The following is a 25,742-nucleotide window of genomic DNA, read 5'->3' as shown; positions in this document are numbered from 1 at the left end:
AGATACAGTAGCTAATAGTGAGGCTGTTGGACATCATGTTGCAACTCTCTACCAGCCTTTTGTCTGCAAAATCTTCAGTAGAAGGAGGAATGAGGATTAGTCAATGAGGATCAGCCACAAAAGGGAAATGGACAAAATGAAGAACCTCTTCTGGAAACACTATAATTTGATCAGAGGGAACCATGACTTTCTTGGCCAGATAATCACTGCCAGTCTACTAATCCTGCTACCGTTCTATGGCTCGGACAGAACAAAGGGAAAAATCAGGAGCAGAGAAAGGGGCCATGGATTGGACATTGCATCTACTACCCAATCTCAATAAGAAAGGAGTTGGGCATTGCTCCTAAGCACTAACAAGTATTGTAATGTTCCGAATGAGTTACAATGATACACCAAACAAATAATACCATGAGGTGAGAGAAAAATACTCCAAAGTGGGGAGCCTATCCCTGACTAATTGTATCTTAAAGAACTGAAAACAAAAGGTTTGGTATATAGTTAAGAAGTCGGTAACCAGACCTAAAAGGAGCCTTTAAGGGTGGAAGGACCAGAGGAAGTTCATAAGGACGACATGGGGCATAAACACCAGTCTCCAAAGGAAGAAGCTTAGTATGATAAGGGAAGGTGGGAATGAACTTGCAATTCTGCCACTATAAAGGCTTGTATCACATACCACTGACTATGAAGGGAGGATACTGCTGGTCCCAATAGGAATCCTTCCCTTGAGAAATCATACGTCCTAGGTTTAAATCTCGGTATAAATATCCTGAGTCTATAGAGAACATTTTGGAGCTCATTTTTTCTCCCGTGATTGGATAAGATCTGACGTCCTGATTGTTAATTCAGATTTAAACCACCTGATGTTTAAGAAAGGGAAAGACTTAAGTACTGCTAGATGGACTCCTTTCAGTACCTTCTACCTAGAGGAGTTCAATTTCTCCTCCAGAGATTTGGATAGACATGTCCTTTAGAGTTACACCGCAACCCAGCCTGCTAGCATCTGTTGTCCACACCTCTGTTAAAGAAACACTTAAAAGTAGGCTTTTACCAGATTGTTCAGAATAAGCACCACTGTAGTGATTGCTATGTCTGAACAGTCACTTGAATCATGCTCTTGTAAACCTGCAACACTGGATCCTAGCTCAGAAGATGTTCTACTGGTGGCTGAAGACAATAGTGAGCCCAAGGAAGGATTATTAATCCTAACTTGTGCTGCTGCATAAGGACTTGATAAGAGAGTTGGCTAAGACTGCCTCCATCTTTTATTTTCTTGGATTTTGCAGAAAAACGTGACCCAAGTATGTTTGAAAAAGGGCGCTGAGAAACTGAAGAGTCTATACTGGTTCTAATTGTGATTTCATCTGATTGAGAAGAAAGCCATGATCCCAAAGCACGTGGCAGATGTGCCAAACATCGTCACATCCTTTCAAGAAAGAAGAGGAGGAGATTAACTAGTTGTCTAGATACAGGAATATTATATACTATCAGAATGAATCTCACCAATTGGAGACACTAAAAGCTTTGTTAAAACCCCTGGTGCCTATAAAAGGACAAAAGGCAGAGCTTGAAATTGAAAATGCTACCCTGGATGATGAATTGAAGATACTTCTCAGAACTTGTATGCATCAGAAAGTGCAGGTAGTTGTTTAGTAGGTTCAATGATGTCAGAAAATCCCCTGACTTTATGAAAGGAGGAATGTCCTGCAATGACATCAGATTCCTGATGAAGGATGGAGGGGTTGAACCTCTTCAAGTCTAGCAGCGTCCTGATGTCTCCTAATAATTTCTGTACAAAAACGAGGATTGATTAACACCCAACCCCCTCCTCCTCCATTAGAACTGGATTGATTGCTGCTTTTCTCAAAAGCTTCTGACTACATTTTAGTAATGTCGAAAAAGGCTCCCTGTGGGACTTGAGAAATGAATATGATACCATGAACATATGACTTCTAAGATCTGCGTATCTGAAACTGAATGATTTCCTGCTTTGATACAAAGTTAGAGACTTCTCCCAACTGGAATCCCAGGCAATTTTGGAGAATAGTTATGCTTTAGGGGAAGGTGAGGAATTTATTGTCTGGAACCTGGATTTATTTAGGAAAGGGGCTCCCTGATCATGACCTCTGCCTTGAAACAGCAGACTTGAGTTCTAGGAACAGAAGCAGGACTAAACACCATCACGTGTCTGAAGCCAAGAGGACACGACGGGTCCACGAGTTTCTGGTACTTTGACTTTTTGCTAAGTCCTCCACTTTGAGACCAACACGTTTCCTCTTGTAAAGAGTAAGTGCATGAGCATAGACTTTTGGGATGCACCTGCCTCCACGAACACATCCATAAATGGCTTTTGGCCACAAAAGAAGACGGGGGCTGCTGCTACTGCACACAGTGTGTCACATCAGACATTTGTAAGGGTGTGTACTTGTTGCTCTACAATCAAGAAGGATGATGTAAAATCTGCTCCATGCTGAATTTGATCTGCATGTCTTTAAGGAGAGAGTGCATAGTACAATTACTGTAAATGCTAGCACGAATTCAACATTTAAAGCTGAATTAGATCACTTTACTGCAAATTACACTTTCCTGTCAACTGCTTTGGCAAGAGAAGCTTCTTCTGAAGCTATAATTTCTTGAGGTGACATCCCTGGCCCCAAGTAATCTATTGTGATTATAGACCGAAACTATTCTGCAAACATCTGCTCTGCTAGGTATAGCTTTATGGGGAACCTAAAGAAAGAATACCACTTTATTTATTCCCTTCATGTTTGTGCACTGCTGCATGCAGAGGGTGAGTTTCTGTTTGTTTTCTCTGCTATAGGACAAAACATTATATCTCCTCAGTGTAAGAAGCAGGTTCATGGAGGGACACGTTATTCCATTTGTGGCTCAGAACTTGAGAAACTTTGGGTTCTTGTATGAAGGGTATGAAGGGTCCCGTTCTTGCTCTCGAGGTTTCTCATTGTCATCATCTTGCACAGGAACCACTCTAAGTGCTGATAATCCCTCTCTTGCAAGAAAGACAGCTGCATCTGCTTGTTCTATTTCTTGCTGAATAGCATCACAAGATGGTATAGTATCTGGGACACTATGAAGGTCTAGCTCATCTACCGCAGATGAAGGAGAGGACTGCTCCTCAATATAAGGCTTTCTTAGGTTCCTGTGTAATCTAAGCAAAGCAGCAAAACAAACAAGACTTTAAACACACTCATTTCATTAGCCTGGTCAAACACTTATAGTTTTGACCTGTTGCTTGGGTGAAAAAATATCACATCCATGCATAACCACATAATACCGCCTTACTAGAAGTAGTCAAAATTGGTGATTGCCTTCAATCAAGAATTTTCTATAACACATGATACATCGAAGTTTTCAAGACAGGATTATCCAACTGTGTTTGAAACTGAGATCTCTAAGAGCAGGACACCTGCTGCTGCTTTTACATCATGCCCACACAGACGGACAACGAACTGGCTTAGCATAGTTCCAAAACCAGGTACATACCAGAAAAAAAAATAAACTTGTAAGGACTGCTAGAGCAAGTTAAAAGCACCATTATAAGCAATTGTACGCTAACAACATGTTATTGTAGCAAGTCGATGAAACAAGCATTAAACTAATATACCAGAAAAAACGTGGGCCAGGAAGAGGAGTCTCGTGCAGTATGAGCAGGGGAGAAATATTATCAGACTGGAAATGTCCCCGCTCTGGTATGTTTCTACGGCTTGGTATGAGTCATGCCATCACGCCCTTTTTTTGTGCCAGCGGACAAGACCCAATGTTTACAATGTTCTCTGTGCAGGGCTTGCTGTCTGCACTGATTTCAGCATCGTGCTATGCTGTGGTGCATTTTGTTTGCCAAGTTTGTATTATCTCGTGCTGTGTTGAAATGGAGCGCTATGTCATATGTTGTGTTGTGGTTTGCTGCCCAATGTTATTCTGTGTTACGTTTCCCTATATGGAGTTAACCGTCTCCTGATAATGCTCAGCTGTAAGTGCCTATCGAGTTATATTGCCTTGTGCTATATTATAAATGAAGCTCAGCGTGCATGCAATAGCGCCATGATTTATAGCTCCTGTACTGGACCAGGTCCGAGGACAAGGTATAGCTCCGTGCATGTATTACTCTTTAATGCTGCTGCGCTTGGCAGTCTGCCTTCCGGGGCATGGCTTTGGAACTTAACTGTTACTTCTTTGCTGGGGCCTCTGTGCGGGGTCATAGACATCAATAGTGCAACAGGTGGAGTGGCACCGGGTGCCCAGGGGCGAGGGGTCCAGTGTGATCTTAAAGAATTTCGAGGGCACGGGCAAGGCCCGATTTGGGCGGCCCTGTTCAGAAAAAATACAATTGAACTACCAATTTACAGTTAATGCAAGCCCATTTTATGTAAACAATATTAAATTATCTTAAAATGTGCACACAAAAAAAAGAACCTCACAATGGAATAGACAGATGTTGAATTAAGAGAAATTCAATGTTCCAGTGCGCCCCTTGGAACGTGGTGGCCCTGGGAAATTCCGTAGTTTGCCCATACATTAAAACGTCTATGGAGGAGTCCACTTCAGCCAAGAGCCTGTCTTTTTTAACAACTAAAAACCAGGACATAAGTGTTTTCTTGCATTGGGGCTCAGGGTAAACTTGCGTTGCCACTGCCTTTGCGAGTCAAACAATGCAAGCGCGGGTGTGAAATGGGGCCTGCATCCTGGCTTAATTTCTTTACTCCGCATTGGACCACAGAAAAGTGTTATGGGGGAGGGATGCGGACTACGGAAACCTAGTTGATTCAGTTGGTCAAATACTCCCCCCGCTGGCCAAGGTCATCGCTCGTAAGTTTGTGGGACTCCACTTTATATTGTGGTTGTAGTGATATTTTCAAGTTTCAGAAGACGAGGGTGGACCCCGGCCTGGAAGAGTTACTCCCTCGTGAATCTGGCATGGACGGTAGATCCCTGCTTATCTTTCAGTGCTTCTCACAGGCCTGGGACCTTTCCGTTCTTATCTTAATTCATTCACTTGCATGATAACCCCTTACGGGCAGCTTAAATTGCCCAGTGAACGAGTTTTTTTTACTTATATTAACGCATAATCCGAATGCTTTTAGGCACTAAGGCATCGAGAAGAAATTCATGTACACTGGCTACACCATCAAGTGGTTTGAATATATTGTCCAGGGTTAGATACACAGTTTGGGGTACTGAGGTAAGTCAGTTGAAAAGAAAGGTATCATTCAAGACATAATAACACTAGGAGATAATACACTGTGACGTAAACTTTACAACACAGGATAGACGTAACAGAGCAACCAACCAGAAAAGGAAGTAGTGTAGACCAGGGGGCACAACTCGCCGCTTTCATCTAGGAATGCACACACGAATGATAACACCAGTCACAGAAATAGACCGACCCCGTCCACAACTGCTCAATGTTTTCCTGCAAAGCGCAGAACTATAGACAGGTGTAGAAATCCCACGGTGAACCCTAAGAAAAGAGCAATATTGTATTGGAAAACCTTTTCAGCAATAATGAAATTATGTGTTTGTGATCAAAGATCAATGTACATTTGTTAAATGCCTTATGTGGAGAACCTGTATGTAGAATGTCTCTGATTTCTAGCCAACATTTTATAAGTACATTCACCACTTGCTTAGAAGCAGTCTACAAGACAGACCAGCACCCCTAGATGTCCAGTTTCATATATAGTGACATGTTCATATGGATATTTATGAAGCTACAGACATTTTCACCTTCAGAAAACTACTTTTTTTTTTCTTTACAATACTTCCAATTATTTGTATTCCGAAACCGCAGCTAGCAGCGCCAAGAGGCCTTTTGTATTGTATAGTGCACACTGTATGCTGCGCTCTCTAACTTCTGAACGTGAATCCAGCAGTGTAGCATTCAGTGTGCAGCCGGTGCAGTGGCACCGAGGCGAAGGGGTTTGAAAGGCCCTATAGTGCATTGCATCCGCTGCAGTTAAAAACAAGCATTTGTAATGCAATACGTCTGGCATTTACACGCATTTAAGCTTTTGGCATTGTAAATGAAAATACCTTTCATTTATTTTTTCAAAACCAAAACACAAATAAAAGACATTGTCATTTACAATGGCAATAGCTCAAACTCTTGTAAATGCGAAACCTATTGCATTGCAAATGCTTGTTTTAGGAAGGGAGGGCATAAAGTTTATAGCAGGAAGCTATGTTAAAGTGATTGACATTCTTGCTTAAATAGGTAAGCAATGTCTGTAGAAGGAAATCTCATAATGCAAGAACTGGGACGAGGAGTGTTAGACCTGGCATCATTGGCGTCGGCTTCCCCTGTATTGTTTGCCTTTGCCTTCTATATGTTGCTGTGCGTTGGCTTTGTTTTTGCCGGTCTAGATGCTTTGGGCACTTTGTCGCTGCTGTTCAGTGCCAAAGTGCAAGTGCTCCCTGTAAATTGTTGTTATGGATTGGTGATTTCATGATTGGCATATTTGATTTACTAGTCAGTGCCTAGTACAGTGCACTGTGTGTGCCCAGGGCCGGTAAATGACATGCTGCTAGTGGGCCTGCAGCACTGGTTGTGTCACCCACATAGGCAGCCTGTAAATGTAACTCAGACCTGCCACTGCAGTGTCTGTGCGCAGTTTGGTACTGCCAAGTCGACTTGGCAAGTGCACCCACTTGCCAGGCCCTACCCTTCTCCTTTCCTACTTGTAAGTTACTCCTAAGGAAGGCCCAAGGTACCCCTGTGGGCAGGGTGCAGTGCGTGTGAATGGTAGGACATTCCTTGATGTGTGTGGCATGTCCTGATAGTTAAATCCTGCCAATTTCGTTTTTCACGATTGAAAGGCTGTCTGTCCCATAGGGTAGAATGGGGAGTTTGCTTATAACATCTTTACCTCTTCACCGCGGGCGGATATTCCACCCCCGGCCATCCGACGCACACGCCCACCGTGACGTAGGACGGCCCCCGACCGTCCGACGCATTGAAGACATTAAAAGCACAACTGCACATGGGAACAAGATAGAAAAATAAAGTTTGATATGCCTGAACTTAATGTTAACACTTTGCATGCTCATGATGAGCTGAGCTCATCATGAGGCACGGTGCTCCGGTGCTCATGACGAGCTCAGCTCGTCATGATCCGCGGAACGCTCGCATGCGGGAATAATTCCCCTGCTGTGCTGAGTGTTCCACCGTAACCGGTGCACCTGTGACGAGCTCAGCTCGTCATGAGCACAGGAGCGCCATGCCTCATGATGAGCTGAGCTCGTCATGAGCATGCGGCGCTGTGAGCGCCCCCTTTCCCCCCAGCACAACGGGGGAATAACCCCCGCAGCGAAGGGGTTAAGATGCATCTTTTAGTGAGGGTGATTTTTACATTCTGGGTTTGAAAATACCACTTTTAGAAAATAGGTATTTTCTTGCCTAACCATCCAGGGTGCCTCTGCTAGGTTGTGAATTGACTGTCCGGCTTTGGAGTGAAAGGGGCTAGGGATGTGCATTCTGTTCAGACAGCCACTTGGGGGATTTAGGTGTGTCCTGCCTTTCCAGGGTGAGACGGGCTGGGCTGAATAGACCTGGGCTGCATTCAGAGTAGGGGAGGAGATTTCTTTCACACCTGAGTGGGCCTGGTCTGCCTGGGACAATGCTGTTTCCACCTCCTGCCAGCAAGACTGAACTGGTTTTGGCTGGGCAAAGTGATTCTCTGCCACAGATAACAAAGGATTTTGTAACATAAAAAGATGGACCCAGACCCCAGACTTTTAAATCATTACTGGAATTCAAAGGACAAGGTCTTTGCTGTGTGCTGTGTCCACTACTTGAGGAAGATCTCCAAGGGCTTGAAGTTGTGCTTGCCTCCTGTTTGAAGTCTCATGGATACAAATACTTTACCCCAGCTTCCCTGAACTTCCTTGCTGTGAGTTCTGACCTGCCAAGATGTGCCTGCTGCTGTTCTTGCCATTTGGAGGTTGTTTCTGCAGTTGGGAGCTGGAAAAGTAACGCAACGAGGAGAAGTGCGACGCATCCTTACCTGTTTCCAATGCATCACGAAGAAGCCAACGCAGCGCATGCCTGTGGCTCGAGAAATCGCAGCACGTTGCATCGAGTGCACCGATCTACGAAGGCCGAGATCACCGTGCCCATTCCACCGCAGGCCCTGCTGTGCGTCTGCAAGAACCAACGCATTGTGGAACCATGGCTGATGAAATCAACTCAAGCGCTGTTGCCGCCGCCGCATCGAGAACAGCTGCATTCCCGATCCTCACACATCGCACCGGGGCGCTAAATCTACAAGGATGCTGGGGCCACAGTAAGAAACCAACGCATCACCTCCCCGCACAGTAAGAAACTGATGCATCACCTCCCCTTCAGTAAGGAACCGACGCATCACCTCCCCTGCGTGTCAGTAAGGAATCGACGCATCACCTCCCCTGGAGTAACGAACCAACACATCCCCTTCCCTGCCCATAAGGAACCACCGCATTACCTTCGCTGCGGTTGTTCTTGCTTTTGATTTTGATGTTGAATGTGTCGCAACTGCAATTTGCTTTGAACAGAACTGTTTCTACCTTTTGAAAGTCATATTTTTATTACTGTACTGTGGATTCTTGTCGTTTTGGTCTTATTTGGATTGGATAGAGATTACATATTTTTCTTAACTGCTGTAGTGACGATTTGTAGTGTTTTCACTGTATTACTCTATGTGTGCACAAATGCTTTACACACTGCCTTTGAGATAAGCCTGTCTGCTTGTACCAAGCTATCAAGGGGGTGAGCAGGGGTTATTTTAGAAGTGTACCCTAGAAGTATATCCCCTTACCCTGACTAGGAAGAAGGGTCCCTCCTTGGACAAAGATACCTACCTCAGCCAACTAGAGACCCCTATTTCTAACAAAGAGGATGAACAAGAAGACAATGTGAATACCTTGTACTGGGCCCTAAATATGATCCTAACAGATCTTTTAAGCTACTGAGTGAAGAAACGAAGTTTGTTGATGTGTTTGCCTGTTTTGGCTTACACTTTATCCCTAAAGGAACATGGGGTGCACAAGTTTTAAAAAGTGCCCAGACTACATCTAAACTTTTAAGTGCATTGGGAGCAATGGGACAATAATTATGGCATGGCTCCATCTATATCTAGTAATGTCCTTATAGCTAAAATAGAAGTTGGTGCATTGTGTGTTGCAGAAATATGGAGGTGTGCCAATCTCAATTCACAGCTGACACACCAAAATAGTTCGCTCAGACTTTGGAGTAAAGAATATTATGTCTTGAGGGGTCAATACACAAGTCTTGTCTTGAGCAAAACAATGGACACATTTTAACATGTCCTTAAAGTGTAAGTCCTTACAAAATTTCCTTCGATGTGAAGGCGCACTAAGGCTTCGATGGGTCAAATAGTGTAAGTTTGTCTTAGCAAGTTGTAGGCTGATCCAGTCCTGTTACCCAAGGAATGTATTCTGCTGATTAAGAAAAACATTTCGGAGAGCTTGTTGAAAAAGTCACTGTCATGTGTAACTCATCTCAAGTTGGCCCATTACACTTTTGTCGAAAAAATATGTCTTTCTCCATTCAAAATTTACTTTAGGTTGCCTCCCTCTGGGTAGCTTTACTTTGAATTGGTCTACGGCAAATCCTAATTTTTGTTTGTGTGAGTAAGATCACTTGTCCATTATACACAAGGTTGAGATATCTTGCTAAAGCTCATTTGAAAATCACTGAATCTTTTGTATATCCAGTTCTCAACTACACATTATATTTAAGGAGTGTGGAAGATTCTTGTCCCTGTTATGAGATTTATATGAATACGTGTAAAACCAAATCTGGTGTTCATTGTGAGATATGTTTTATCTACGTTTGTGTTTTTCTCCCAATTAACATGTGCACTTTGGATATTATGAACCAAGAAAATATTGAGATGAAAATGTATTTATTATTTTTATCCTAGATATGATTTTATGTTTTGTGAAACTTCTACATTTAAAAATAACCATTACATATGATATTGATAAGGTAGAAATGAATCGATGCCTAGCACTCCGAGTTACTGATCCTGGCAATCACAATGCCTGCTTTTATCCTTAAGCAAAAACAAATGGATTTCCTGAGGGGGAGTGGCAATAGCATACCGAGCCAAAGAATGAGGATTATTTTATATATAGGAGCTTGTCTCTGGGGGTGGGGCAACTTCATAGATAAATAATTTGACAAGGACAAGGGAAGAAGTGGTAATAAAGTGGGTTCAATGCCACCTTAGTGCAAACATCAGAAATGGCAGTTAAAGATATCAATCATCTATATTTTACTCCATGAAAGGATGAAAGTAGGGAGAGAATCGAACATTAAACACAGTTTAGATTTCCTTATCATTTACTTACCGATCCCTCTGAGCAGCTGACCACTTGCCTGAACTCTCTGTTGAATTTGCTGCAAAGAACTGGCTCCTTGTGAGAAACAACCAGGTGGGGCTGAGGCACAGGCCTGTAAAATGGTAACACATGAAAGTAGTAAAGTTGAAGTTATAAACATTTCTATTGCATCAAAACCCAGAAGTGTTCAGGCGTTTGTCTGTAGTAGACTAAATCAACCTGAATTTGGGTTAACAGGGATTGAATTTAGGGCAAACATTAAATGTTTTTTAATAGTAGCAGAGTTAATACATTTTTGGTTCACTTAAAGGGAAACGTTATTTAGGATCATGGGAGCGCAAAAACATGGCCCGGCATGAGGAGGGAGGGTTATCCCAGTGGCAACTACTACCTGGGCTACAGAGAACCCTTCGCTACATCCTGAAATTAAGATGCAGGGTTTGGGCCACTTGTTAGGAAATCTCGTTACATAAACCATGTTTGTTACCGTGAATAAAGGTGCACACCCAGCACCCAGGTTTCTGCTTTTGAATTTTTTTAATTTTTATTTTTGGCTCATATACTTCTTCCACACCACTAATAATGGCGAACCATTTATCATCTTTAGTTAGTGACTTTTAGCTTTAATACACTCATTTCATTTATTATCATCCTCAACGAATTATCAGAGGAAAATTAACATCTGCCTAAACTTGCATATGTTTCATATTTCCTGACACATTTCCTTCAAGCTTGTAAACCTGGTCCTGATTGCAGCCAATTTATATTATGGGCAATTTGTTAGAAAAAATCCCAGGGGTTAGTATCTCATCCCACTTACCTCTGCAGTGGAGCAGCACAAAGGGGCGATTCTGGCATCAACAAATGAAATAATGCAATGCAAAATCTCTTCTGTGGTAGGAGACAAAAATCTTGGGTGACATTTAACTAACCCGGGGCGAAGCACTACGCTACACTTGCGTAGTTTGCGAAGTTTGCGCTACTTCGCACTACGCTAACTGCACACAGTACAGTGCAAACACACGTAGCATAGTGTAGTGTAGAGGTCATTTTTTGCTTTCTCGCGGTCCTCAACGTCAAGTTGGCGACTGCAAGCAAGCAAAATGACATCCTGGCGAGACTTTTTCCTCGTTCGCGATCAGCAACATCAAGTTGCCTATTGCGAGTGTGGAAAATAAACCTCCTGGCGAGATTCTCAACGCGGGGAGGTCAGATTTCTCATTGCGAGTGGTCACGTTTGAGAAATTACCACTCCGCGTTGAGAAAGATGCCGCTCAAGTAAAAATCTACTCGAGCGGCAGTAAAAGTCAGCTCGCACTGTGCAAGATGCCGTTTTCAATGATTGCACAGTGCCGACAAGCATCCGGCACTGTGCAATCATCGCGAACAGGGTACTACGCAGTTTGCGTAGTGCTACGAGTAGCTCGCGTAGTGCGATGTGCACTTCGCGTAGCTACACGTAGCGCTACTTTGCGAACCACGCTCAGGGTTACTTTTAACAACATGCCTAAACACATTGGGCACAATTCAAAAACTGCATTTTATAGTACTTGAAGTACAGTAATACTACTTAGTACCAAATGCAATTCACGAACCTATAAGTGTAAAGCTCCACCTCTCCTATCTTTTCTGTGGGGAGATCCTCACAAATATACGATTGCTACTTACAGGCTGGAAAAAGTGGCATACTTATTTCTTAAAGGGAGTGGTTTAGATTAAAGTAAGGAGGAATTTGGGGGGTGCCGGAAAGGACCCAAAACAGACTAAATGTCGTAAATGTACTCTAGTTCTGAGCTGACGTAAGTTCAGCACCACACACATGGTCAACAACTGGTACTGCAACATCCTCCTATAGAAAAATGGAAGTAAGGATATCACCCCACAGGGCATAATGGTTAATTCAATGACATTATTTAGAAATGTTAAAAATACAAATAAATGTAATTTACTATAAAACCAACATTTGACTTTATTTTACCATATTTTAATAATATGTTTGCAGGTCTATACATCACGTTTAATAATTATTAATACATAATAAAATATATAAATTTATCTTAAATGTTTTTTTATAATTTAAACTTCTGATAAATAATATATTGTAACTGTTTTTTACTGTATTCTACATTTAAAATACATTTCTAAAATTAACATACATTAATATATAGGTTTAAATCTGTTTTATTGTTGCATTTGCATGTCAAATTAACAGTACACATCGTTAGAGGAGTCTCTCCATTTCACATTGTAATCATACAACTTTTAGACCCCTTAAAAGAAAGAGAGAAAGAAAGAGAATGAAACTCACCCTCCCATCCCGCCCGATGTTCCCTCCCCCCCACCCAATCAGAGTACCACTTGCTATATAGTATACGGTGTCGGGGTTATTATGGAATTCTCCTGTGTGCACTCCGTGATTCAAGTTGCTTCTAAGTCAGCGAGACGTAGTAACCGCAAATAGCGGGGGCAAGTCAGCTCTCTAAATTCCTTAGTTAATAAGGCTATGAAGGAGTGCCAAATGCTTCTGAATCTTTCGCCCCGCTATGTGAGTAAAAGGTGAGTTTTTCCATCCCCAGAATGTCCCAGAAACGTCGGAGCCGGGCAGCGTGGGTCGGAGCAGTGGGTGTTCCCCATATGGCCAGGATGGTCTGAATATCGGCCTCCAGCGCTATACTAATCTGGCAACCTCTGCAGGATGAGAGAGGGTAATAAGTGACAGGGTTGGGGAGGCCTAATAAAGTGTATGATGGAAATCTGGGCAGCTGGGTGGAGAAGTGAGTGTCAATGTTGTCCAGTACCGAAGCCAAGAACGATGTGTCCCCGGGCAATCCCAGAGTAGGTGTGTGAGCGTACCTATTGCCCCACACTGACGCCAGCAATTGTCACTGCGGGCCGGATTCCCCCGATGGAGTTGCACTGGAGTTAGGTACCAAGAGGATGTAAGTTTAACGGCCGTTTCAGTGCTCGCTATGTTGTAAGTGGTGTGTCAGGCTCAATGGTATATATCGTGCCATTCCTTCGGGGAGAGTTGGCAGCCTATTTCAGATTCCCAGCACTTCTGGGAGGGGGATTTATTCCTGATCAGGCTAGGCTGGAGCAAGACGTATAACTCAGAAATTAGGTAGTTGTCTGTTTGTTTGCCTAAGAGCCATTTCTTGTAGGGTGTCAGCATCCTCCCTGCCCCTGCCACATAGAGGGATGCGTTAACCAATAACTGATTTGGAAATATCAAAAGCGTTCGGTTTCGGGGATAGCATAATCAGTCCTTAGAGAGTCAAAGAGGCCCTTCTTGGTTGAAAAAGTGCCCTATTGCCTTGCAGGGCGCCTCCCACCATACCCAAAATGATGGACCCAGTCCAGGTGTGAAGTCAATGTTGTAGGCAATCGGAGTCAGGGGTGACGGCATGGTGGCCAGTCGCCCCCTGCATACGCATCCGTTAAACACCCTTAATAAAGAGTGTGTTATCGGCGAGATGTATAGGCTGGGTGCTCGGTGAGCTTGTGGCAGAAATGGGACCTTTGCCAGTGAGGTACCCACCAGGGCCCTGTCCATGAACAGCCAGTGGTTCTCTGACTCAGCTCTGGATCACTTCGCTAAATGGCGAAGCTGGGTGACCTGGTAATAACGGATAAGGCATGGCACCCCAGGGCCACCCTCTGCCGGGGGGAGCCAACTCTGCTCCCTACTCATTCTGGGCAGCTTACCCGCCCATATGAAGTGATTCAGTGTGGTCTGGAGTTTCACAATTGTACCAGTCGGGGGGTTGGGAGGGTTAGTGGTAGGGCCTGAAATAGAAAGAGGATCCTGGGTAAAGTGGTCATTTTTTGTGGCCGCAACCCACCCCAGTAGGGAAAGTGGATAGTGTCGGCCATGGTCTAATTCAGTACAGATTCATCCTATTAAAGCACCATAGTTTAGGACATTTCCCCTCTTTAGTGTCTTTCAGAGATGGCCCCTAAGTAAGGGAGAGAATCGGATGCCCAGTAAATCGCATGCACTCGCTTTAATGTTTCCATTTGGAGAGGGGGGGTGGTGAAACTAAGAGCCTGAGACTTGTGATGGTTCATTCGAAATGGGACACCTGTCCGAACATGTTAATTCGTTTAGGAAGAGGGGCAGGCTGTCAACTGGGTTATCAAGCATGACCACATCATCATCTGCATACACACTAATGCGATGTTCTTCCCCTCCCAAGGGAATCCCACTGACTAGGGGATGGTCTTGCAGCGCTGCAAAAAGGGCTCCATATAAAGAGCGAATAAAAGGGGGGAGAGCAGGCAGCCCTGTAGTGTGCCTCTGCGTATTGGGAAACTCTCAGAGCCTAGCCCGTTGACACTCACTGAAACTGACGGGGTCCCGTAGCCGCTAAAGACCCAAGATTGTAATCTCTCCCTGAATCCAAAGTGCGTCAGTGTCACACATAGAAACGGGCAATAGACCTGATCGAAGGCTTTCTCAGCATCTACTGAGAGTAGCATACTGGAGCCCTGCCTGTGGTGCGCCTTTTCTATGATGTGCAGGAGTCTTTTGGTATTGTCCGCACATTGCATCTGTGGAACAAATGTTATGTTATGTTATGTTATGTTAATAACATTTATTAGGCGCAACAGCTGCCCCAGCAAAGGGGCGTCCTGGCGCCAGATCATGTACACAACACAACAGATCAGGGCTGAAAAAAGGGAAGATCAGATAACAGGGGAAAACAAATGGGTTTTAATGGCCCGTCTAAAAATCGTGCTTGGTCGGGAGTATAAGACCCTGCATTGGAGGACTGAGGCGGGCAGCGAGCTTTGCGTCTGTGTTTAACTGCGATATAGAGCGATAGTTGGCGCAGGACCTTTTGTCCTTCCCGGGCTTGGGAATAATGACTATGGTCACCTCGAACTTCGAAGCCTGGAGAGAGTCTGAGTCCACAATGGTATTAAAGAGCCGGGTGAGGACTGGAGCGAGGTCCGAGCAGTATGTTTTGTAAAACCCATCTGGGCCCGAGGATTTCTACTGTTTCTGCCTCAAAATAGCAGATATGACTTCTTCAACTTGCATGGGGTCATCAAGGGAGGAAGCTTGGGAGTCCGTCAATTTGGTCACGGGAGAGTTGTGAAGATAGCGTGCTATGGCCTCGGAGGGGCCATTAACAGTAATGGGGTAGCCCTGTGTCACTCAGTAAGCCTCCGTGGGATCAGATTGGTCTGAATATAATGTTGCATAGATGTCCCTAAAATGGTCTGCTATAAAACGCGTCACCCACAAGCTCCTCTCCAGTCTCTGTCAGGAGGGAATTAGCTCTATTGGCTTGTCGTTGGGCTCTGAGCTTGGTGGCCAAAAGCCTGCCGCTCTTGTTTGCATTCCGATAAAATTAGTGTTTAAGGGTGAATTCCGCTCTGTTGAAGCCCAAACCAGCCAGCTGTTTCCTTGTGGCCCCCAGCTGGCACCAGACTCTGGGGCACTGGTACAGTGGTGAATAAATTCCAGTTCTCTAACCTTTCCCTGCAGCTTGGCCCACTTGAGCTTCCGCTGCCTATTCTTGGCGGCAGAGAGGGATATCAGCTACCCCCTGACAACTGCCTTCAATGCGTCCCAGATAACGGGGAGTGGCACCTCTGAGTTGTCATTAACTTGCATATAGTCACGAATAGCCATCGCTGCTTGACCACTTCTGGTTTCTGCAGCAGTGATTCTCTGAGCCGCCAGTGTCGTTGCGCATTCCTCTGGTGGGGATTGTGTATCTCGAGTAACAGCGCTGAGTGATCGGATAGGGCTCTTGGCTCAATCTAAACCAAACGGAGGAGTTGGTGTAGGTGTTGGGTTCCCAATAAATATTCTAAGTGGGCATAGGATTTATGAGCATGTGAGTAAAATTTAAAGCCCTAGATGTTGGGATGGGATGTTCTCCACAGATCTATTAATCCAGCCTCCCTTAACCAGGCCAGCTCCTACGCCATCAATGGCCCGGTTCCCCCCTCCCTATAGATAGAGCGGTCCATGTTAAGGTCATCTCCTATCAGGACCAGTATGTCCTGCGATGTCAGGGTCCCTGCTAAAGCCTCCTGAATGAAGTGCTCCTGCCCTTTGTTACGTGCGTAAAGGGTAACCAGGGTTAGTATCTGTGAGCCCAGCTGTATTTGATAGACCAGGAGGCGGCTTTTAAGTTCCATCAATTTGGGGCAGATTAAGCCTTGGAATGTACTGAAAATAGGATAGCCACCCCTGCTATCTTGCGCTCTAATTAGAACAGTTGCTGCAGGAAGGATCTAGATTTAAGCCGCTGAGAGTCACCCGCAAGGAGGTGAGTCTACTGGAGGAGGCAGATATGTGCCCCTGTGTGCTCCAAATAAGAAAGGACAGCTTTGCGTTTTACCGAGTAATTAAGCCCTTTCACATTCACCTAGCTCACTTTGCTGCCACTCAGTGGCACATCACACCAATTCCTGTATTTTTTCACCATCCCTCTCTTAGATAAGCATAGTCAAACACGGATTGCCGTGTTTTCCACGTTTACGGATACAGCAAATAATAACCAGTACGCAGATAGGACTGCCAGTCTCCTTCCCCTCACTGGGGTAAGTCTTATATATATTCAGTTCTACATTAATTGCTTCTCACAGCACCATAATGAGGCTCAATTGTTAATTCTAATTTTATTTTCCCCTTCCAACCAGTGACCCGCTGGGCCCTATGTGAGTAACCCCCTTTTTTGAACTCACTTACTTGTGGTGTACGCTTGACACTCTGGCAGTGAATTCCTTATTTCAGATATGACCACTAGTCTAAATGAGCATTTTTTTACTTTTTAGTTTGATCTCCTTTTGGGCCTTACACTGATTCCTAGGTTAATATTTTTCAGGTGTCCCTTCAAAATTAGGTCCTGAAGAGACCCCCTATTGTTAGTGGGGTCGAAACGCCGTCGACAAAATTCTTAAAGCAAACCATTTCCCAGACACTACCATTGTACTAGAAGGCTGTGAAAAATTATTGATTATTTCTGTTATGGTCATTTTTGTATTCTTGAAACTTATTGTTATGTCAAATATTGTCACAAATTTGATATGTAGGTTCTACGTTCACTTGGGACACCATGCACTTGCTTTTGATTCATTTGAATTGGCATTTACATTAACAACTTCGATTGATAAGTATTTTGTTATATATGGTTTTTGTCTCTCTCTGACATCTCCTTACCCATGAATATTGCCATTGTGCTGTTTATTATTAGTTATTATGTACATTGTCCACAAGAACCACTCTTCCTTGTTACATAATATATACCCTTGTTCCATGGGAGTAGGGTGGCCCTTGTTTCGTAAACACAACTTTTAGAGCGGTAGCTGCACCGCAAAGGGTTAATTCTTGTCTAGGATTTCCCTTTCACCCTGTACATTACAGGGTGGTACACACTCCCTCTTGGTAAGATGTCCGATAGAGATGCCCCATTATACACAAATGAATACATAGCCAAGATTACTAGTGGTCCATCACTGTTCTCCGTACAACCAAACAAAACAGTTAGTTAAAAACAGTTAATTTTGGAGAAACTTGAGATAGCCAAAAAAAGCATGTAAGAACAGAGCTGCATGCATGCATGCTCACAGAGTACCTTAAAGCTGGAATCATATGTCAAGGCCTACAAGTTAGGAATGTACCAGGAATTTTCAGAGAAGGCCCAAAATTTAAGGGTGGCTTCAGCCACATTCCCACAACCTCTTCGCGCCACTGGATGGTGCTAGGAATGGAAACTGTACTAGAACACACAAAAGCAGAACTTAAAGAAATTGCAGAACTTGGGCAAGAACTTCTAGGAGGTGACGGAGTTATAGAAGCCAAAGCACTCCTTGACAAACTAAATAAGACTATTGATGAATTTAACACATACGAACTAAAGAAAAAAGCAGATAAAATTACAAAATACATCAAAAATGTCACCAAAGAAAAAGCATTCCCCTATCTAAGAAAGGATTATTACACCACTACAACCACTCAGAGTAGGCAGACATGTGGGGTAGGTTTAAGAGAAACCAGCCTATTACATTCTCTGAGTCTTCAGGAGGCTCTGACAACTCAGACGCACAGCCTGGACCCAGTCTTACAGAAACCCATCCAGGACAGCCTTTTTTAGAGAGAGACTCATGGGGCAAGGGCAAAACGTGGTATCAATACCCTGGAGAACATCAAACCAGGAAGAAACACCATCAATGGGGTCCACAGCCTTATTAGACACACTTGAACACAATCACAATATAGAAGAGATACCTATTTTGAACCTATCACAAAACTTGCTATACTCCGCAGAAATGTTGCTGCTGAATAAGGGCCTATCCTTTGTCATCACCGAAAAGACTAACTTCTTTAATTTGAAAACAGTTATTTACATTTTTTCGTAAAATACGATTAAAACATTTTTTCAAAGACAAAGACTTGTTCACACAAGGTTCCGTGACAGACCTAAAATCTTCTTCAATGTTTTATCCATCAAATTCAATAATGCCACCTGAACTACTTACTTTTGACAAAATAATTCTGAGTGGCCTATACAATTTAAAATATAGCAGGTGTTTTATTCCCTTTAAAATTACTTTAGCAGAAAGAAAAGCCCTGAAAGACCTACAAAAATGAAAAGGACATATTTCTGAAACCAGCCGATAAAGGCAGTGGAATCGTTATTCAGGACCGGAAAGACTACTATGTTGAAATTCACAAACAAATCACAGATGTGAGAAATTATAAGAAATTGGCCTGTAATCCTCTGTCTGTAATAAAAACTGAGATTTTGAAAGTAACAACTGAGAGTAAGGAACAAAGTTATATAACTAAAAAAGATTTTGAATATCTGAACACAGAAAGCCCTCAAACACCTGTCCTGTATACCCTGCCAAAGATTCATAAAATTGTTACGAATCCACTGGGATGACCAATTCTATCTGGTTGTGGATCAGCTCTAGAACCGATTGGCAGATAAATTGATATCTTCATCAGAGATTTCGTCCCTATGCAAGAGACATATGTGAGGGATAGTATGTTCATGATAAACCTCATAGACAATATGCCCTTTAATACTGAGAATGACTGGCTTGCCACGTTCGATATATCATCATTATACACAAACATACCTCAGGAAGATAGCATTTTGCTAATAGAGAAACTGTTGGACACACGAACACAGCCTGTTCAAGTTCCCATGAGTGTTATTATCTCTCTACTGAGAATTGCCTTACAATACAACTATTTGTGTGTGAAGGGGGCTACTACCAACAATGCTCTGGAACTTCAATGGGAGCAGTTTTCGCTCCTAATTTGACTAACATTTATATGGACTGTATTGAACAAACATATGCCCTCTCCATGCACAATACATATCGTTCCAACATTAAGGGGCCGATTATGATTGCGGTTTTTCCGCATCCTCCGGGCTGGCGGAAGCCACCGCCGGCCCGGAGGATGCGGATAAACAGCTGTGGAGCCTCCAAAGACCCACCGCCATATTAGGATGACTGGTGGGTCTTGAATTCCGTCCGCAGCTTTTCCGCCGCGGTCACCTTCCGACCGCGGCGGAAAACCTCTAACATGGCTGCCGGTGTCTATCAGACACCGCCAGCCATATTAGGATGTTGGCAAATACATGCTTTTCCGCGGCGGCTTTTCCGCCGTGGAAAAGCATACGGAGTTTCACCTCGGGAGCCCGTTGCGGGCCCCCTGGGTGAAGGGGGGATGGGGGGTGCACATGGGGGGTACCTATGGTACCCCCCTGCATTTGCGTGCAAAAAGCAGCAGGCACTGCACGGTGCCTGCCGCTTTGTGCATGCAAATGCGATGCATGCATTTTTAACCTTGCGGCGGGTGCAGCTTGAAGCTGCACCTGCCGCAATGTTAAAGATAGAGGATGTGACCGCCACCCTGGCGGTCACATCCTAATCTGCTTGGAGGGAACGCCGCAGCCCTTGCGGACGTTCCCTTCTCCTCAGGGGTCGCGGACGGACTCAAGTCCGTCCGCGATCATAATTGGCCCCTAAGTGTTGCATACGCTATATTGATGATATTTTTTTAATCTGGTCTGGCATCGAATATATAACTTTCATGACTTTGTTACATATCTCAATGGTATTCAAAAACATTTAACTTTTACATCCACCAAAGACCCACCGCCATATTAGGATGGCTAATACTACATCCAAGTCAGAGGTCGCCTTCCTAAACTTAGCTATCAACCATCAGGAAGCAGCACTGTACACCACATAGGAAACCTGCGGAAAGAAATACCTTCCTCTCTTACACCATCAATCATCCTCGTGTCTTGAGAGATGGATTACCTTTCGCCCAATTGCTATGTCTCCATAGAAACTGTTCCCATATAGGGGACTTTATGAGAGAAGCACAAACTCTAAAGGCTAAATTATTGGCTAGGGTTTATCCAAACAAAATAGTGAGAAACTCCCTAAAACGTGCATGGTTCTTTCCCAGGGAGGAATTACTCATCACTAGAAAGAAAACACCACTCAAACTGATCTGCGTTACCACCTTTGGCATACTAACAAGATTTTCAGTTTGATAAAAAAAAAACTGGCATCTTGTTAGAAATATTGACTCGGTAATAGAATCTCCTATGTTTGCGTTTAGGCGTAGTAAAAATATCAGAGACCACTTAGTGCATTCTTCTACACAAAGCAGCACTAGGCAAAAATCCAGAAACCTAGAATAAGCCTGGGGCCTACCAGAAGTAAAATGTCACTTCAGATGTGGTAATTGTGTTTCATGTACCTTTTCTTTTGACACAGACGTATTTGAACATGGTATTGTAAGACAAAACCTTAACTTTTTTGCCAACTGTAACACATGCAATATTGTGTACTGCATATGGTGCCCATGCCAATTACCATATGTTGGGCAAATCTCACAACCTTTCAAGACACAGATCTGCCAACACTGAATCAGAATAAGATGTTTTGTACTGGATGCTCTCTTGGTGTTGCATTATGTTGAAAAGAACCATACAGCGAATGAACTAAAATGGCAAGTTATCGACAAGGCAACTGTCCTTGAAAGAGGAGGTGATCTATCACAGATCCTGCAAAGACTGGAATGCCAATGGCTAGAATGGACCAATTCTATCGCTCAAGGACTGAATACAACTCAGGAATGGCGTGGTTTTGTAGCTAACCTATCAAACCGACTTTACCACCTACCTCTGTTCTGTAATTCCTTGTAATGGGATAAGAAGTTCAACCCCTATAGTGTCTAAACATACTGATTGCACTAATGTTTTGTCTATAATCACCAATCTCCAATGATCACCAACCACATACGTGTGTGTATATATATTTCTCTAAAAATATTCCCTGGTGCAAATGCATTGGGCTTTATATCTTTTAATTCTCCTGTGACTTCCATTCATAGACATAGAAGACATTTCATGGTAATATTCCGTAATCACGTGTTTCCGTCACCCTCCATTATTATTATTTATTGGGTAACCTTTGTTCTGCCCATAACTAGTTCTCAAATTGTAGTAGTTTTATGGACATAACAATGCTTCACCGTACCGGCATCCATCAGGCCTCGCATATCGTCAGCGATGCCTGCCGCGCCACACTAAACATGGCCGGTAGCGCGTGCCTTAACTCTATAAATCAATATCGCAGTTGCGAGTGGCTCCTTGCCATTCCACGAGCGGAGAGGACTACGTGGTTCTCCCATATCGTATTCCATCAGCTGTATTCACCCGTGAGGCTGACTAATGCGACCTCACATACAGAATATTCAAGAGTAATCTCTGACCGTCCTGACGCTCTCAGAAGCGGTCGCTCCCTGCTCCCTGCTCCAGTGGTATCGTATTGCTACCCAGCCAGCGAAGGCATTTTAGATTCCTGGACAAGATCAGTTATGGTCCCCATCTTCAAAAAGGGGGATCGCCAGGATCCGAAATGCTACCGCCCTATTTCGCTTCTGGACTCTCTTGGCAAAGTGGTGGGGAGGGTTATTCTGGAGAGACTCCAACAGTGGAGTGAGGATAAAGCCATCATTTCGGATCTTCAATTCGGCTTCAGAGAAGGCCTTGGGACAGTAGAGCAGGTACTCAATCTTAGTCTTATAATGGCTAAATACATGCACGCCAAGAAAACCACGGTTTACATGGTCTACGTAGACCTGTCTGCCGCTTTTGACTGTGTCTCACACTCCAAACTATGGGCGGTCCTAAGAGAAATGGGTGTGGAGCCCTCCCTGTTGGATCTCCTGAGAGAGCTGTATTCTGGGGCCTCGGCGAGAGTTCGCTTTGGAAAGAGTGGTGAGCTGACGGAGTCGTTTGGGGTGGAGCGGGGAGTCAGGCAGGGCTGTGTCCTGGCCCCCTTTCTCTTCTCACTCTATACAAACGGCCTGGAGGAAGAGATGTTGAGTGGGGCTCAGGACATCCCAAAACTGAAACAGAGACCGATCCCAGCGCTCCTCTATGCGTATGACGCTGTCATCCTGGCCCGAACTCCTCGTGAACTCCAGTACTCACTCAACAGATACACCTCATTCATGAGCTCACTGGACTTAAAGGTCAATATAAAAAAAACTTTTGTCATGATTACGGGGGGGGGCGAAGAAAGATACAAAAAATATCTTTCTCGACAACCAACCTCTTAAGACTATCACCCAATATCCATATCTTGGGATCATGATAGACCACAAGTTAACATGGAAACCAGCTGTGGATACTAGATGTCATCTCTTTAAGCGCTCGGCAGCGGCCTTACAGTCTTTCTCACGGAAATTGGGAAGGAGGCGCCCAGTAGAACTTCTGAGAATTTACAAAGCCAAGTGCCAGGCTATTGCTCTTTACGGAGCAGGAATCTGGGGCCACACGGAGGTTGGCGCCCTCCAGAAAATTGAAAATAAATTCATCAGATTTCTTCTTGCCACCCCGAAGGGCACATCAACTTACGCCTCCCACATGGAACTCGGAATTCCCTATCTCCAGAATCCAACCCTTGTTGCTGTGGAGACGTATCTGGGTATCGGACACAAACACACTAACACAATTGATTGTGACCGACACAATGTCACTCGACCATTCCCTTAGACTGAAATGGCTACGTTACATTAGATCTTTTTTTATTGACCTCGGGCTCGAACAATACTACCTCCAACCAGAGGCGATTGCATCTCTCCCAAAAAAGGAGCTTAAAGAACTCGCTCTACGACATCTGGAAACACTAAGACTGTCCGCTGATGCTGCAAAACCATCAGTGATTCAGGCGAATGTAGTCCAGCAAACCTTTGGTATTCAACAATATCTTACCTTACAGACTAAATTATACGAGAGGATGCTGTTGACCAGGCTTAGACTGAACCTTTTTTTCAGACTGGTCGCGTTTCCTATAAATAAGGCCTGGGAACAAAGCTTGCCCCCATGTCCTTGCGACGGGACATCTAGTCAATCGAATATCCACGTTATCATGTTCTGTAAATTTTACCATCCTCACAGAAAACGTTGGATCCTCCCGATATGCAGGAGGTGGGGTCTCAGACAGTGCCGACCGGCCTTTTACCGTCTGCAATCCTTAGAGTCTGAAGAACTTTGTTATTTAGTCCTAAATTTTTTAAAGTGCATCATGAATCATAGAAAAAATCTTTAGTTACATGTACAAGAAAAAACAATGACTTTTAAAAAATTCAAATCCCTTCGTTTTAACATATGTCTATTGTATTAACAGTACTTTTTATTGATGAAATTGTTGTCTTTTATGGTTTTCTCTGTGATTAACCGAATAAAGAACTTATTATATTATTATACCCAGCCTGTGATCCCTGCCTGTGATATTTGTGCATTTAAACCCACTGCTTGTCATTGCGCTGCATGTAACAGTAGACCAAGCGTGTGCATAATTTTCATTAACGAGCGCTTTGCCGATTGAAGCACTATCGTGGTGCTACACGCGCATGCCCAGCTGTTGTCTCTGCCAGCTGCCACTTAGCATTGCGCTCGTGTGTGTAAGCATTGGCGAGTGTTTAACTTTCATTTTACCGTGTTGTGAAGCCGCCATTCACTCGGTGTGCCCCTTGATTTAGGCAATTTGACTTGGATGCCATTTTGTTTGTTGTTTGTGCCTCGGAGCCCGTCCTCTCCGACCGATCCCGCCTCCCTGCTGACCCTCCCTCGCCCCTCCCCTTCCACTATCCATTTATGTCAGATGCTTTCTCGCGCAGCGGCCACGCGCAGCGGTCGCGCCCCTTGCGCGCCGAAGGTGCGCCAAAGGTAAGCCCGTCTACGCCCGTCCACGCCTGGACCGCGCCCAGCGCCAGACCCCCTGGTCCCCGCCGTACCCAGCCCACTAGAGTCACATATGATGCCACAACTCTCCTCGCCCTCAACACCGGACGCTCACCACAATGCTGCGAAGCCACCCCAGGACGTACCCACGGCCCATTCACCTGCCTCTCCTGCAAGTTCAACTGTTCCAGGACCCTCACCAAACCCACCCCCTCCACACACAGCCCCGACTCTGACCGCCTGAAGTGCATCCTGCTGAACACCCGATCGGTCCACAGACACGCAACTGAACTCTGGGACCTACTTGACACTGCATCACCGGACATCGCCTTCCTTACCGAAACATGGATGAACACTTCATCAGCACCCGACATCGCCATCGCCATACCGGACGGCTACAAGATTACCCGTAAAGACCGCACCAACCAAACAGGAGGAGGCATCGCCATCATCTACAAGAACACCATCAAAATCACAACCAGCTCCGATGATGATCTCGCTACCGCCGAACATCTCCACTTCCAGATCCACACCGACCCTAGGACCACACTTAGAGGCACCCTCATCTACAGGCCTCCAGGCACCCGCACTCAATTCAGCGATTACATCACAGACTTCGTCAACCCACATGCCCTCACCTCCATGAACTGCATTCTTTTAGGAGACTTCAACTACCACCTTGAAAACAAACACGACAGCAACACCACCGCCCTTCTGGACAACCTGGCCAATCTCGGACTCAAACAACTTGTTGACACCCCCACCCATGTAGCCGGACACACGCTCGACCCTATCTTCACCTCCAGTAAGCACATTTCCTTCGACCACACCACAGCCCTTCACTGGACGGACCACAGCTGTGTTCACTTCAGCTACAAAACCATCCTAACCCACAACCGCCCACAACCCATTCCCCGGAGAAACTGGAACAAAATCACTTCCAACCAACTTCTCACATCACTCAACCAAAACCCTCCCACCCTCTCACTGGACCCAAACCAAGCAGCCATCAATCTCAAGCAATGGATCACCCACTGTGCTGACGAATTAGCACCCATGAAAAAACACCAGATCAAATCAGCCAACAAAAAGGCTCCCTGGTTCAATGATGACCTTAAAAAATCTAAGAAACTATGCCGC

At 44.5% G+C, this 25,742-nt stretch overlaps 1 protein-coding gene across 1 annotated transcript in view; it reads right to left on the bottom strand.

The window, feature by feature from the left end:
• LOC144771636 (cilia- and flagella-associated protein 337-like) overlaps positions 1 to 25,742 on the bottom strand; it is a 556,113-nt gene that overhangs the window by 233,733 nt on the left and 296,638 nt on the right. The window contains exon 16 of the mRNA XM_078656000.1: positions 10,366 to 10,468. Within this exon, the coding sequence (XP_078512126.1) occupies positions 10,366 to 10,468 (103 nt within the window). The remainder of the gene's footprint in view (positions 1 to 10,365; positions 10,469 to 25,742) is intronic.

This window comes from Lissotriton helveticus, chromosome 8, assembly GCF_964261635.1.
Source record: "Lissotriton helveticus chromosome 8, aLisHel1.1, whole genome shotgun sequence".
Lineage (NCBI taxonomy): Eukaryota > Metazoa > Chordata > Amphibia > Caudata > Salamandridae > Lissotriton > Lissotriton helveticus.
The sequence above is the reverse complement of the archived record's forward strand: the minus strand, read 5'-3'. Positions and strand labels throughout refer to the sequence as shown.